Raw genomic sequence first — 16126 nt, 5'->3', positions numbered from 1 at the left:
TACAGGCACCCCCTCGGGGGTTTGGAACATACCCCACGGATGCAGGGGGACGGCTGTATCCACGGAAGGAGGCTGTGGTGGCAGAAATAGCGATGCTCTCACACAATTGGCTGTTTCCTAATTTTAAGAAGAAAGGTTGTTGATAGGACCATGGATAAAGAGACAGAGTCCTGAGCCTCCAAAAGAGGGGACTGACGAGGTTGAGCAGGAGGGACACTGAGCCACACAGGACAAGAAAAGGGGGAGCACGGTGACTCTGGGGCCTCATGCTCCGGGTCAGTCAGTCTTGCACTTGAGCTGTCGGGGTGGCTTCTTACAAATACCCAGGGCCCGATGGGATGTGTGTCTCCTCAGAAACCGAGCAGCCCTGGGCAGGGGCATGTGGACGGAAGCCCAGGGCGAGGACCCCGGAGCTTGCAGGCATCCCTGAGTATGCACTGGAGCTGGAGGTGGGGGAAGGGGATGCAGGTTCCGCCACCCCTGCCCAAAATTTGTGAGGCTCTAGAGAGTCCACAGACATCAAACGGTGCTGAGGGATAGTGGTCTAAAATTACAGTTAATTGAAGACATTTCAATGAAACTTAAAGTCGATCATAAATGAAGTCATAAACTTGGAAAGGAAACTGTCAGCCTAACACACGTGCACCTTCCAATATCCGTGACTCCATGGCCATGCAAAATGCCCGTGGCCGGAGGAGGAGAAAGTGTAAATTAATATTTTAGGACTGTGGTGTCAGCTGAAGGTTATGTTTTACAACTCTGAAGTTGTAACCACGAAATACGATGCCTTACGTAAAGTGTGAGAAAATCTCCAAACACCTTTTACAGCACCTTCCATCACTAGAGGACGGGGCAGGAACAAGGGGGCCAGAGGAGCGCGAGAGCAGGTATGATTCACGCAGCACAGGTGCCATCCTCAGGGCACACTGGCGGCCCTGGCCAGAGCGTCTTGTTTCCCGAGGCCTCGGCTCCAGCATGCTCAGGAGTCATTCCTAAAGTTGGGACCTTGGAAGGTCTGAGGATAAGGCACCAAGCAGGGACTAGGACCTTAAGGCTGATGAGGTAGGGAAGACGGTCCCGGAAGGAGAAATTAGCTCTTTCAAAGGACCTCGAGCAGGGGGATGCTTGGTGCATCAGAACAGTCAGGAGGAGGGGAGGGTGGTCGCAGGAGTGGTGGGCAGAGGCCAGTACAAGCTGAGGCCTCGTAAGGTTCTTGTCCAGCCGCAGGATGTTCTGCTTCACCCTGAGCGACAGTGGGAGCTACTGAAGGTTCGTTCGGCAGGTTTGTGCTTTTGAGCCTCTGGGTGAAGGATGGCAGCTGGGGCAGGAGAGAGGCTTCCTGGCGGGGTGACTGGAGCTCAGCTGGCTGAGAATGGAGCAGCAGTGAAGGCAGGTGACTGAGTCGAGAGCCACTTAGAAGGACAGACAGGACTTGGTGGCTGGCTAGGTGTGGGGTGCGAGAGGAGTTGAGGATGTCCCCAGCTCCGGCACAAAGGCACTGGATGAAGAGTGCTGCCATTTCTCAACACAGGAAGAAGGTTGGGTTTAGTGGGAGGCAGGGACAAAGGCATCTCGTTTGTGTATGTGCTGCAAAGTGAGCACAAAGACGTCTTGTTTGGGTTGAGAACAACGTGGGACACCCAGCGAGGTTTCTAGGACCAGAGCTGGGCAAGAGACTGTAGGGCCATTATCTTCTCCCCGAGGCCCACTTCCCCTCTGGAATTCCCTGCCGCTGCCTTGTCCACCTAGGTGCCACGGTGTGGACTGGACGGCGGGCCTGGTTGGTGACTTGTCCGTGCACGGGGCTGGGGCCTGCTCCGTCTCCAGCAGCTCTACGTCCCTGCCCTCCTGCACTCGGGAGTCCCTCCCCGCCTGCTCTTTCTCAGCCTCCTCTCAGGTGCCCTGGCTACTGCCCATGAAGTGTCACTTCTACCCCAGTGCTCTCCACTCCCATGGGGCCCGTTCCCTCTTCGTCCTGCTGACTCCCTGCCGCACAGGCTCCAGGCCCTCTTGACTTTGCCCCCAGGCCCAGGGACGTGGCCGTCCCTTGGGAACTCACAGTCCACACAGGAAGGGCAGAGACAGGCCATCACTGTCTGGCATCATCATCATTGTCATTGTCATCATTGTCATCATCAGGACTGTCCCCCGTTAGAGACCTCACCACTCTCCCTCCCTCCCCCTCTCCTTCACTGCCCCCTCCTGGCTAGAGACCACATCCTCCAGCTTCTCCCCCTGCCCCCTGGCACTTGAATGCCTCCTGTTCCTTCTCTCCCCTCCTCCCACTGCCATTGCCATTCATTCAGGCGTCGATGACTGGAACACCCTCTTCACTCTTCTCCTCAAGGCTGTCTCCCCACCAGCCACCCTCATCACCCCAAGCCACAGCACCTGTTCATCACGTGGGGAACGGAGCCACCGCCCCAAAGCAGGGCTGGGCTTTCCCACCCTGCGATGGTTCTGACACCTGCAGGGAAGGATTCGAACCTTGGCAAGATCATCAGGCCTTTCCTTTCTTTCCCTGCTGACCCAACTCATTGCATGCATCCTGCACTTCCACGGTGGTGGGAAGCTGGCCATCCCCCAAGCACACCACGCCCCTCAGGCGCCCTTGCCTTTGAATGTCCATGTCCTCTGCCGGGAACCCCCTTTTTTCCTCCCTCCAGCACACTCCAGCTCCTTTCTCAAGGTCCAGGCTAAGTGTCCCTTCCGTCACCATGACTTTCCTAACATCCAATGCAGTCAAGATCAAGCCATTGAGGCTCGGGGTGTAGGCGGTCTCACCTGGTGTAGACAGGGCCCGTGCGGGACTGCTGGGGGCCAGCAGGGCTGTGCTTGCTGGAGCAACACTGACAGATCGGCCTGCTGCCCGGCTCCTGTAGCTTATCTCCTCAGTAGTGGTCACGGCGAAGTTATACATCAGAAAGAGGCTCTGAGACTCTGCCTTGGATGTCAGACTTCATAGCCTGCTGCCTGTGAGGCACCTGGGGTGGAAATACCATGCCACTTCATACAACAAATAAACAGCATCAGCAACCCGGATTTAAAGCCAGGCAAGGCAAAGCTGCCTCCCTCCTCTCCCTGCCTCCTTCCTGGGGCTTGGGCATCTGGGTTAGGGGGTAGCGAAGGTGGAAGGGAGGATGAGGAGAATCGAATCACAGCTCCTTGGGCATTGAAGGCCTTTCACAGCGCAGCCCATAACCTCCTGCCCAGCAGTGCTGCCATCGCTGCCTTTCCGTCTGAGGTCAGACGGTGCTGACCAGGACGTCCCTGAGCGTGCCGCACACACCCACCGCAGCTGCCTTCTCTCGCTGTTCCCTCTGCCCAGGACACCCGCTCCCCTCCGGCCTGCCAGGCAGTCAGATCTCAGATGGAGTGCATCCTACCAGGTTGGCGTTCAAAACAGAGCCAGGCTCTGACTATATCTCACCGGTACTACCTGGGCCAAGACACCATCATCTGTCACCCGGCTCATCACAGTAGCCTCTAGAGGCCCCGCCTTCTCCCCTACGCCTCTTTTTCTATGTCCACAGTGGCAGCTCAAGGGATCCTCTTCATACACAAATCAGATCATGTCACCGTCTGCTCAGAATCCTCACTGGCTTTTCATTCCTCTGAATGCAAAGCCCACATCCTTACAGAGGCTTTCCTTGGGGCCTCATGCCCTACACTCTCCCGCTTACCTGCACCACTCCGGCCCCTCGAGTCCCTGACGCTCTTCAACGGTGCCTCTCTGCACTGTGGCCTTTGCATTTGCTGCTCCGTCTGGAATGCTCTTCCCCCAGATGCCACTTACCTGCCTCTCTCTCCTTCAGATCCGTGCCCCAGGGTCAGCTTCTCAGTGAGGCCCTCCCTGAAAGGTCCGTGTCCCCACTCCCCGTCCTCCTGCGTTTACCACCACCTCGTTCACCCCAGGGTTTATTTTGTGTCTCAGGTATTGCCTATTTCCCTCTGACTAAAGTGTAACCTCCAGGAAGGTAGGATTTTTCTTTGAATAAAATTTTTAATTGATTTTTGAAGTGGTGGGGGGGTGCATTGATTTGTTGTTCCATTTATTTTGCATTCGTTGTTTGATCTTTTTATGTGCCCTGACTGGGGATTGAACCTGCAACTTTAGTGAATCGGGATGACCCTCTAACTGACTGAACCACCCAGGCAAGCTTAATTTGTTTATTTGCAGATAAGTCCCCAACACCTAGAATGTTGCCTGATACACAGTAGACACTCCATAAACGTTTGTTGAATGAATGTCTGAGCACAAATGTTGCTTCCTCTGTGAAGCCTTTCCTGAGTGCAATGTGTGGTCACGGTGCTTTGATACCTCAGCTGTCACAGTTCTGGGGAGCCACTGCGTGTCTGCTGGGTGCCCCTGTTCTGAGAAACACTTGGGGGCAGGGATGACATCGAGTTTTTCATAAGGTAGTACTGGCCCTGGTCCAGTGTTTGGCACACAGTAGGTGCTCTGTTTATGGGTGTGAGAGGGAAACATTCATGAACACCTACTGAGTGAGGCCCCATCATGGCTGTTCTCAGACATACCTGACAGCTGGAATTTAGAAATGAGTTCATTCTCCTGAAATAGACCTTGACCTTGTAGAATGGCATTACTAAAAATAATTCTGGGCCACTGAATCAACTCATTTTTGTCTCCGTCTCACACTACTCCTGTATATCCAGCTGTCACCTCAACCTCTCCACCAGGACATCCCACAGACACGCCCAGCCTGGTGTCCAAAACTGCCCTCCCTCCTGGTGGCCTTCCACACCACGGGGTGCTCCCCTCCTGGTGTCCCTGCCACAGCAAATGACACCTTCTGTCCATCCATCCATGCTCATGACGGAAGCCTGGACCCCATCCCTCCCAAGTGCTAAGTCCTGTAGATTTTACTTCCTGAATATCTCGCAGATAAGCCCTTCCCACCCTCCCCACGACCCCAGCTAAAATCTCATCCAGCCTCACATGGACTTAGGCAACTATGACCTACCCAGAGCGTCCTGTGCGCCTCCCCAGCTCAGATGTCCTCTGCACCCAGCCACAGGGACCTTTCCCAGATGCCAGTGCAGTCATATTCTTCACTGGCTTTGATCCTTAAGATAAAGTGGAAGGCAAAGGAGAACTTAGCATTTGCCGGGCATCTACCATATGCCAGTCACTGGTGAATGCTGGGTGCTGTCACATTCATTATCCCATTGAGTTACTGCAAGAAACCATTGTATAGAGAAGCAAAATGACTTAGGGGAATAAATCACCCAGGGTCACATGGCTGGGAAGTTGTGGAGCCTGAATTCAGATCTACCTCTCTTGGCCTTGAAATCCATCTTCTTTCCAACATGCTCCTCTGTGTCCAAATCCCTTTCGGCCCAGTGCTCTCTGCCGTGTTGCTCCTTCTACATTTCCAGCACCGTGGCCCATCATTCTTCTCTTTCTTCTCTGTGACGAGCCTTCTGGAGCTACTGGTCTTAGACATGCCTTGTGCTTTCATGCTTCTTGCTTATATTTGGCTCCCTTTTCTCTTAAATACCTTTCCCTTTCTTCTCTCTTTAGTGAACTCCTATTCATCCTTCAAAACCCAACTCTAATAGCACCTCCCCTATTAAGCTTTCCCAGATTCACTTACCCAAGCAAAGTAGTTGTCACTTTACCTGTGCCCTCCAAGTGTGAACTGCACTCCTGGGAGACAGAAGAGTATGTTGGTTAAGAGCATAAGCCCCGGAATCAGACTGTGGGGTTTAGAATTCCAGCTCCTTTCCTCAGTGCGAACTGTGTCACCTCTGACAGATCAGTGGATCTCTTTGTGCCTTAGTGTTCTTGCCTGTAAAATGGGAATGATACTTTATAGGGTCATAGTAAGGATTAGTATTAAATACATAGAGTAGTTAGAATAGCACCTGCTATGGTAGAAGTGCTCAATAAATATTACTTTTATTAATATTACTCCGCCTCCTATGATATCCATGTGAACCCTGATACTGCATTTTTCCTTTCCTTTCAACTTAGTCCACATCTCTAACGCAGCATATGCTACGTGTATTACAATCCCTTTCATACAGGCTCTGGGAGGGCAGGTGGCCCAGCTCGTAAGCAGCAGGGGAAGGACTGAAACTGAGGTCAGACTTAACTCAAAAGCCAGTGCTATTAACTATTACATGTGAGCGCATGGTCCCCGGGTCATTTTCCCTGAATGTCAGGTTTCAGCTGGGAACAGCGAGACGACATCCAGCTCTGCTGCAGGGAGGCGTAAAACGCCGTCCCCGCCCTCGGGGACTCCCAGCGGAGCTCGGCCCCCGCGTGGAAGACAGACGTGTGAACAGGTCACTCAGACAGTGTGAAGGCCATGTCTGAAGTCGCACACATTGCTGCGGGAGCCCAGAGGAGAGAGCGGTTTCTAAAAGCTTGGGGAAATGAGGCTTTCCTAAGAGGCGGCATTGGACTGGGTCCCAAAGCGTAAGAAGAGCGGCTCCAGATAAAGGGCACCTCGGCAGGGGGAACGGTGGAGCGGGGGCAGGAGGTCGGAGTGTGCAAGGTGCTAAAGCAGAGCTGGCGGGGGGGCCCGGGGGCCGGAGGAAGGGAGGGTGGCAGAGGTCTGGCCGGGCTGTGACAGGCCTGGGATGCCCTTCGACTTCTGCCCCCTGGAGCAGAGTTGAGTTTTTGTTTTGCTCCTTACATCTGAGGTTTACTGAGACCTGAGGGAAGAATCATCCAATTCACCACAGTTGTGAATTCGGAAACAGCCGTGACCGCTGCCTTTGCCAACCTCCCCGGCCATCACGGAGCATTGCGGTATGGTTGTTAAGAATGTGCTCTGAAGGGCAGACTTCAAATCCCAGCTCATTGGCTCTGTGACCCCCGACAGGTCACTTACCATTGGTGAGCTTCAGTTTCTTCACCTGTTCAGGAAGAACAATGATACCTAACATTCTCTGAACAGGGCCTGGCACGTGGAAAGCTCTGTGGAAGCATTGGTGTCATTATCATTGGGCCAGTTCAGACTAGGGTCTGGCGCATTCTGTCTGTGCACCAGGTTTCAGGACCCCTCTGCTTCCCATGGGTGAAGTGCACAGGGAGCACCTGCGAACAGGACCCACTCACGGGAGCCTCTCGTCTCTTGCCCACAGCGGACGACGCCTGTGGCGGGACCCTGCGGGGCCAGAGCGGCATCATCTCCAGCCCCCACTTCCCCCTGGAGTACCACAACAATGCCGACTGCACGTGGACTATTCTGGCCGAGCTGGGAGACACCATCGCTCTGGTCTTCATTGACTTCCAGCTGGAGGACGGGTACGACTTTCTGGAAGTCACGGGGACCGAAGGCTCCTCCCTCTGGTAAGCTCTGTCCCCGCCCCTCCCTGGTGCCTGGTGCCTGGTGCCTGCGCCTCCCTGGGATGCAGTGTCCTCTTTGCCCCAGGCCCCTTTGCCACTTCCTATACCCGCTGCTGGAAGTTTTCCTCTCATCACAGTGAGAGGTCACTGCATATTTTTAGAGCGTGGGTAAATTTTTACAGTGATTTTGGTATCTTATTTGAAGCGTGTCCTTGCTGAAGAATTTCATGGTGGGTTTTGGTCGAGTAACTTGCATTAAGACTAGAAATGTTCTGGTCTTAGGATGTCGACAGGGTCTCAGTGAAATGATTTGAAATATCATTCCATTTCTGGAAGACATTTATAGCATCCAACAAAGGGAATAAAACCTTGAGTGGCAGTTGCTTTTCCCACTCCTGGGGTCCTGAGACAGGAAAGGCGTTGCGTCTGGGTTCCTGAAGGGAAGGGCCGTCTGCTGCCCGTCGTCCTGGTTGCAGTGGAAGGCACGGCCCTCTCGTGCTGTGCTCTGCCAGCTATGCGGACTCTCTAGGCCGACAGGCTCAGGAGGAGAGGGGCCGTGAAGACGTACGGGCCTCAGCGGCTTGTCCTCTTCCAGATTTGGACCTGCGGGACGTGCCCAGTCTGAGGTTGCCTTCAGCAAGTGTCCAGCTTCCTGTTGGATGACAAGCCTTGGGGTGATGGGGTGGCATTTCCAGCACCCTCTTGTGCTGTCCTTGTCACTGTGTTATCAGGGTGTTGGGGGGACCTGTGTCAGCACATCAGGAGCCAGTAGAAGGGTGTGTCCAGACGTGCTTCAGACAGGATGGGCATCCTTGCAGCCTCCATCGCCGCACAGGGTCAGGGAGGCAGGGCGTGGTGCCCACGATGAGGGCAGAGGATGTGTCACAGGGACTCCAAGTGGAGCAGGAAGTGGGTACCTGCCAAGCACAGGGATCAGCGGGGCTGAGGAGGAAGGGGGTGCAGGAAGGAAGGGAGAGGAAGGAGACAGGAAGCAGGGGCACGTCCATTGAGCACCTGTTGTATCCCAGCTTTTGTGCCGCCGTGGCGGAAACACCAGTGGAGTGAGACGTGGCCCTTTGAGGGAGCCACGTGTGACTATGTGAAGGGGAGTGCGTGGAACTGGACCCCTCCCAAATACGGACTCTGACGTCTGGGGACCAGTGTAGCCCGAGGACATCCTGGTGAAGGCAAACCAACCAGGGAGGGGATCAGAAGACCTTGGTGTCCCACGCTTGTCTGTTAGTGGGCCAGGTCATTTGCCGCCCTGGACAGGGTGCTGAGAGGAGCACGTGTGAGCCCCAGAGTTAAATCGCTGTGAGGAGGCTGCTGTCCTGTCCAGGGGCGACAGCCAGACATGGGAGCGGGCATTGGGGTGAAAATCTAGATGACCCTTCACTGAACGGCAACCCCAGTGACCTGCCTCGTCTGAAGACCATCTGTCCACCTGCATCTTTTCGTAAAATACCTGTTTTACGGATTATAAATGTAATGCATATGTTCCTTATAGAAAACAGGAAAAATATAAAAAGCTACAGAGAAATGAATAACTAGTATTAAAATTTTTATGTATTCTCCTTTGGCTTTTTGCTTTGCCTAGATCAAGCTAGCTGGCTACTTGAATATATTTTAATATTACAAAAGTAGGATCTTAATATACCTGTAGTTATATATTTTTACCTTAGCATTAAATGATGAAAAACTTCCAATATCATTACATATACTTACAAAATATAATAGGTATGATAACAGTATCATACAATATATTGAGCATTTATTATCAACAAGTGGCAGGCTGGTTCTAAGCTCTGAAACCTATAATTTCATTTCATCTTTGTAAAAATTTTAGGAAGTGGAGAGCGTACTTGTCCTCCGTTTACAGATGAGGAAAATGAGGCCCAGAGAAGTTATGTGACATGCTTGAAGTCACACAGCTAGTAAGGGGAAGAGCTGGGATTCAACCCCAGGTTAGTTGGCCTTGAAAGGCCATCTTCTTAGCTCAGATGATACTGAAGAATTATCTTGGCTCCGTGGCACGTCCTCGTCCGACTGTGCAGACTTGACGCATCCGATCCGTGTTAGGTTGTTCCCAAGTTTTCACTTCTGTAAACAGATGCCGAGATGAACATCCCTGCCAGTTCGCCCCCTTCCGGTCCGAAGGCCGCTTGGACTTGCTTGTTTACCCGTGGGCCCAGCGGTCTCCCACAGCGTCTGCTCTCCAGGTGTGGGCCTCCACGTTGTCTAAACTTCTGGAGTGAAACAAATCTGAAAGACTATTCCTTTTCCTATTAAGTCACTCAGTGGGGAAGGAATTAAGCAGGGGAAATCGTTAGGGGAGTCATTCAGAACTCTTGGCTATAAGATTAAATTATAATTATTTACAGGGCTGGTATCACCACTGCCAGGCAGGATGCATTTCTGGTTCTGATTTATCCTTGCGCAGCAATTACGGATGAATAAACCTGGAGGTGCAGGACGTATGTGCAAAGAACCCGCGCTCTCCCCTGCCCATCCCTTTATGGATCCCTGGATTCTTGTGAAAGTGTAATGCTGCTGGTTTATGAGTGTACTGCTTTTATCCGCTCACATTAAGATTTTAGGATGTTCTCTCGAGTTCTGCACCAAGGCATAGCAAGGCAGCAGATCCTGTTGGAAAAGATGGATTTGAACAACTCACCCGGTGAGGAGGCAGAGGTGCCTTTGAGAGAAAAAATCCACTCCCTCCCTCACTGGATAGTAGGTTCCCACTGGTTCGGAAAGGGCAGGTGGCACGGCATGTTCTGACTCAGTTTCCACAAGCCTCTCCTCTCCCAGGCGGGTTAACAACGCGCGAGTTTTAATTAGAGTTCCGGTTGTTTGCATTTCACGGACCAGTAACATTTCCAAACAGTTGGGGAAACATAGCGTTGATCATTTTTTATTTTGCCAAATAAGGATTAGAGAAAAACCTGCCAACTCCTCAGAATATTATTCCATAAAAGAAAGGCGAGTTCAAAGCCACCGTGGCAGGATGGGGTCCGCGGGCAGCCGTGCGCTGACGTGGTGGCAGCTGGGCTGGAGGCGCTCACCGAAGCGGCGGCGCGTCTGCAGCCCCAGAGCCACACGATGTGTGCGCATCGGTCAGCGGCAGCCGCTGCTTCCTCCTGTTCCGGGGCCAGCCACAGGCCTCTGGGAGTCAGAGCGCGTGTGTTTTCCATAGGAAGAGGCTGCGAGGGTGAGCACTGCACCCCCTACTCGACGTGTTCAGAGGTTCCCAAGTATCTTTGACTAGCGACTCGTTTCATGGAAGCAGTTTTTCCATGGACCAGGGTGGGGGGATGGTTTTGGGATGATTCGAATGTGTCACATTCTAGATCATCTCCTGCTTCCTAGCAGGCCCGGGCCGGTGCCAGCCCGCCGCCCAGAGGCCGGAGACCCCTGTTTTAGATTTACTCTCCCTTAAGTTAATTGCTTCTTTTGGTGATTGATCATGAGTGAAAAGCTGGGTCTGAATTGACGGAAGTAATATCAATCCAGACAGTATACTTGGTATTATTCTCTCACCACACACAGCCCAGTCAGCCCTGACATGTACCCTTCCAAGTCTCTGCCATACAGTTGTCACCAGGTCAACCCCCTACACATACGTACTTGTCTTTATCCCCTGAGCTCAGTCCAGGGGCCAGGTTTCCTCTCTCTGATCCTTCAAGGGGTGGTGGGTCTTAGTTCTGCTCTGATCCATTCGGTTGGCTATGACCTTTGAGGAGCCCCATTGTTCCCCTCAGATTCTAGGAAAAGACTTCATTCCCCATGAGGCCTCTGGACTATTCAGAGGGCTGGGACTGAGGGATGCAGAGACCCCTTTAAACCCAGGGTTCTGGGTCTCTGGAACCTAGAGGTCCCTGGAGGGTATCGGGATCATGTTACTGTAAGGAGCAGTAGTGATTGCCAGTCCATTACAGAGCCAGCCTCTCCACTGTGGAGAAAATCAATGAAAGGAAGTCCAGTGAGAAGCCATTAGACCCAGAATCTCTCCTCCCCTTCCTCTGCCTCATGCCCGACACTCCATTTGAGTCTCTCCAGACTCTCCTCTGGGATATAAGGAAGGAGAGAAAGTCAGACAACCTTCTCTGAGAACAGGGCGTGGTCCACGCAGTCCCTCCAGTGTCAGGCATTGAGCCTGGGTCTTGGTCCCTCGCCAGGGAGAGAGCCAGCTTGGGAGTCAGATGGACTTGAGATGAAAACCCAGACCCACCTCTTAATGGTTGTGTGATCTTGGGATGGTTACTAGCTTTTCTGAGCTTCAGTTACCACATTTGAGAAATGGGCTCATCATTCCAACCTATAAAGCATATTAAAAGAGCTAAACACATACACTGCTACCTGGCTCATGGTAAGTATGACATAATGCTCCTGGGTGGGGACAGAGCCAGGGACTCGCTCTTGGAGTGGAAAAGGGTAAGATGAGGCATCTCCAGCGACTCAGCACCTCATCCGCCCTCTTCCTGGGGCCTCTACTGAGACCCACTGCCCAGCCCACCAGCCCAGCAGCATCTCACCAGGCAGCGGGGCACCATCTGGCCGCTCTGACTCAGCCCCCAGGGTAACTGCCTATAAACCGATGTGAGGTGGACTGGTAGAGGGCCCCTGGGTCAGACTGGAGGACACTCGTGCAGAGGTCAGAAGGGACAGTAACTTTGTTGAAACTGTCTTCTCAGAGTTGCACTCTGTGAGCGCACTGTGGGCAGCATCACCCCTTCTCTGCCCGGACCCTCCCCAGAGTGGCCAGTTGGCTGCTTTGTTAGGAAAACAGAAGATTCAGCTCATTCTGCCTGCGCTGGACACTCTGTGCAAGGCTGGGTGCTGGGAGGAGACTCCAGGAGTCAGGCACAGCCCCTGCCCTGGGGGGCCCACACAATGGGGGAGAAGGGGCCAAGAATATGGAGAGACATTCAAGGAGACAGCTATCCAAGACAGAGAGGGGAGGGCATCTCTGTCTGGGACCCCTCACTGTCTCTGGTCAGTGAGACTGCAGAGTTCAGTTGCTCCTTCCTCCCTTCCCTCCTTCCTTTCGCTGTTTCTCTCCTCCCTCCAGTGGCAGTGTCTTCCCAAAGCACAGTGGGCAGGCCAAGACAGACCTTGGGCAGGCCCAGCAGCCACGCTTGTCCCGGGGGCCAGTGGAAGTACTCTTGCATGTCTGTGGGGGTGCATATGGCACAGGGGGTTCAGAGTCCTTCCCACACGTGGGTTGCTGTGTTCACCCTAAAACCACACCCAACATCTCCGTTGTCACCTCTGTGAGTCAGTCCCTGCCAAGGATGCCTGGCCTCTCCTCCTTGCCCCCTTCACTTTGATTTTCATTCTTTATTTGTTTCACTTCGCTCATTTGCACTTTGTCTGCCCATTCTCTATGTCCCGCACTCCCAAGCTGAGCCCCCACAGACCCGTGTGTGACCAGCCTGCCTCCACCAAACATATAAAGTAGGAAAAGGAGGGAGAGCCCACTCCAGGTTTTCAGAGCAGGACTCTGTCCTTGGGCTGAGACCAGGGCCTCAAGACAGAGGGAAGCAGCATCCGAGACAGGCCTTGAAGGTGCCATGTCCTGTGTGAGATGATGGGTCTGGGAGGGCATCATTCTAGGGCTGCTGACAGGACCTCTTGACCAAAGCAGAAGCTCCCCTGGTCCCTGAGACACAGGTCCAGGCAGTGCTCCCAGGATTCTCTAGGGCAGAGTCTCTCCACAATGCCCTCCCCACCCCATCACCCCCACCAGGGCTCTGCCAACTATGCCTCGGCTGCCCCCTCCACCTGGAGATGAAGAGAGGCCCTCTCTGCTCTCTGGGTTTCCCTGGTCCTGCCCACAGGGGCCGCCCAATAGACTGTGCTGCTTTTGGAAGGAGAATTTCCCTAGAAAGCAGCCTCATTCTCGTCCCTGGATCTAGCTCTGTGGGGTTTCTTTACTTTGTTCCCCTTCATTTGCTTGCTTTTGTTTTCATAGGTGGGGGCACAACTCCCGTCTGCCTTGCAGACGACATTCATTTCGAGAATTTTGCAAGCAACACTCTTTCTCCTCATTTTAATTATTAAGCATTTTGCACATGGAATTGGAACAACTAGAACCATTTGATCTCAGTGACTTTTAACTAGATATTTCATCAGGAGCCATTAGATTCAGATGTAATTAGAGTGAGAAAAGCACGCCAGTGGGGATTTGTTAATAACAACTATTCACTTATTTTTTCATTCACATATACTTTATCAAACCATTCGTTTAGATCATTCACGTTCTTTGTTACTTGTCCCCTATTTATTTTCAGTAATCGTTATTGAGAAACTTCCATGAACCAAGATCTCCTAGGTGCCAAGGAGACAAAGACAGTCCCTTTCCCAGGGAGTTACTTATTTACCCCACAGATGTTCATGTAATAGTCATGCACCGTGTTGGACCCTGATGCTCACAGGGTGAACAGGCAGAATATAACTAACTGCTTTACAATGTCACGTGCTAGGTGCTTTCTAAGCGGCATAAAGAAGTTCCCACAGGGACTGAGAAGAGAAATGTAGTAGCTAGGATTCTCGTGGTTCAAGAAATAGGAACTCACCTCCAGCTGACTCAAACTCAAAAGGGAATGTGTTGGCTTCTGTAACTGAAAAGTCTAGCATTGCCTTCAGGCACTGCTGGATCCAGGTGTGCAGGTAATGTCATATGACTCTGTTTTTCTCTCTCTCAGGGCTTTGCTTTCCTGTGTGTAGGCTTCATTTTCAGGCAGGCTTTCCCCATGTGGTAGCAATGGTGACCACCATCAGCTCCCTCCATCCTACTGGTTTAGCAGTCCCAGAAGGAAGAAACCATCTCTTTCCTAGTGGTTCCTGCAACAGCCCCCAGATAAACTTTGACTGGACTAGATCGAGTCATAGGCCTGGACCTCAATACCAGTGTATCCAGAGGGTGTTTTCATTGGCCAGGCCCAGGTCATGTGGCTATCTGCCTCAGCCAAACCTCATGCCTGGGAGTGGAGGAGGGTCGGTTCACCAAAGGAAAACAGGGTCACTGGGAGAAAAAAACAAAGGATGTCCTCTGAAAAAATTGTCACTCCTCCTGTCATGATGGAGGGGGGAACTCAGATAAACGAGTCCCACGTGAGGTGACTTTTGAGTTGAACTGGGGGTGGTGAGTAAGAGCCTGCCACCGGAATGGAGCAGAAAAGAGCCTCCCTGTGTCTGGGGCACTCCCTGCCTGTGGGGTTCAGGGTGAAGAGCACAAGGGCAGGATGTGAGGCCTAAAATGAGCACAGGAAGAGCATGGGTCATGGAGAACCTTGTTCCCCTGTTCCTAATATGTGGTGAGAGCATTCCATAGATTTTAGAAAGCTATTGAAGTGTTTTAAGCAGAGAAGTAACATAATCCCTCTGAATTTTAATTGGGTCAAAATAGAAGACTGAGAAACCAGCTATAAAACTTTTCTGTGACCACTCAGGCAAGAGCTAATCTGGCCTTGAACTGTAGCAGCTGTGAAGGAATGGCGCGGAGGGGTGGCATCAAAAAAACATCTCAGGCAGAATCAGCTGCTCTGGGGGCTGTATTGGAAAGGAGGAGCAAAGGCAGGGAAGAAATCTGGGATGATTTCCAAGTTTCTGTGTGAACGACTGTGGTAGGGTCTTTTATCAAACAGAGGAAGGAGCCAGGCTGGGGTAGAGTGGGGGATGGTGTACTTGCTGGTCTCCCTGGCACAAAAAGGGCAAAAGGAGAGAAGTCAAGGTCACAACAGGGAAGGAGATGAACCTGGATGCAACAACACAGGTTCCCTTGATTATTGATACAGTCTTTCAGATAAGATGGTCGAGATGGTCGGAGAAATCAGTAGGTATGCCTAAAAAGTTTGGTGTTCAGGTAAGTACTCTGGCAGAGTCTTGAGAAGTCATCTTCAGGATCGGCACCAGCATCATCTCTCTCAGCAGTATCTCCACCATTACAGTCAGCCTTACCATTCCCATCTTTATTACCAACATTTTCTGTTATAATTCATTCATTCAAACAAACTGCTTCTGTTGTCTGACATTGGGCTTGGCACTGGGAATACAATGACAAAGGAGACAGTAAAACCTCTGCCTTTGTGGGACTTCTGGCCTATTTGGGGGGACTGACATTAAAAATAACCACAAAGTAAATGTAAAATACATTTGTGATGACTGCCATGAAGGAAATGAACAGGGTGGGGAATAATAACAGCGGGGTCCCTATCGAGATAAAAGGGCTGGGAAGTCCTCACTGAGGGTGTAGGATTTAAGCTGAGATCTGACTATTGAGCAGAGTTGCCATGGGAAGCACTTGGGGGGATCTGCATTTCAGGCAGAGGAAATCTCACATGTAAAGCCCTCATATCACAATGTCCCTATTTGCTCTTAAACTTCATACATGGAAGTAGCATAGGCTGAATGCCTGTCCTCTGGGATTTCATCCTGTCTGAATGTCGGGAGCAAGGCAGGGTGAGCTGAGATTGGTGCAGGACTGAGGCCACTGAACCCAGCGACACCTTGAACTGATAAGAGGAGGGATCTATTCCAACCAAGACTCAGAGCCTCCTGCCTTCCCAGGGGTTTGTGATGCTCTTGCTTCCCCTCCCCTTCCCTGCCACATCACAATGCTTTAAGCCACCCCAAGAAGCTCTTCTGATGGAGTCCATGAAATTGCATCTGTTGTAGCCATCAGGAGCCAAGCCATAAATAATGAGCCCTTTAAAATCTCATCTCCCCTATCTCTCTGAGTTGGAAATAGAACTACAAGCTCTGCAGCTGAGCGGTAGGAAAGGATTAGTGCCCTAGCATGTG

General features: G+C 52.0%; 1 protein-coding gene across 2 annotated transcripts in view; it reads left to right on the top strand.

Moving 5' to 3' along the window:
* The window catches only part of CSMD2 (CUB and Sushi multiple domains 2), a 550409-nt gene that overhangs the window by 186161 nt on the left and 348122 nt on the right, over positions 1–16126 (top strand). For both annotated transcript variants that reach the window (XM_045858971.1, XM_045858969.1), the window contains exon 5: positions 7117–7324. In XM_045858971.1, the coding sequence (XP_045714927.1) occupies positions 7117–7324 (208 nt within the window). The remainder of the gene's footprint in view (positions 1–7116; positions 7325–16126) is intronic.

This window comes from Phyllostomus hastatus, unplaced genomic scaffold (genome assembly GCF_019186645.2).
Source record: "Phyllostomus hastatus isolate PE091 unplaced genomic scaffold, TTU_PhHast_1.1 phas_scaffold_182, whole genome shotgun sequence".
NCBI lineage: Eukaryota > Metazoa > Chordata > Mammalia > Chiroptera > Phyllostomidae > Phyllostomus > Phyllostomus hastatus.
This window is presented reverse-complemented; position numbering and strand designations above follow the sequence as displayed.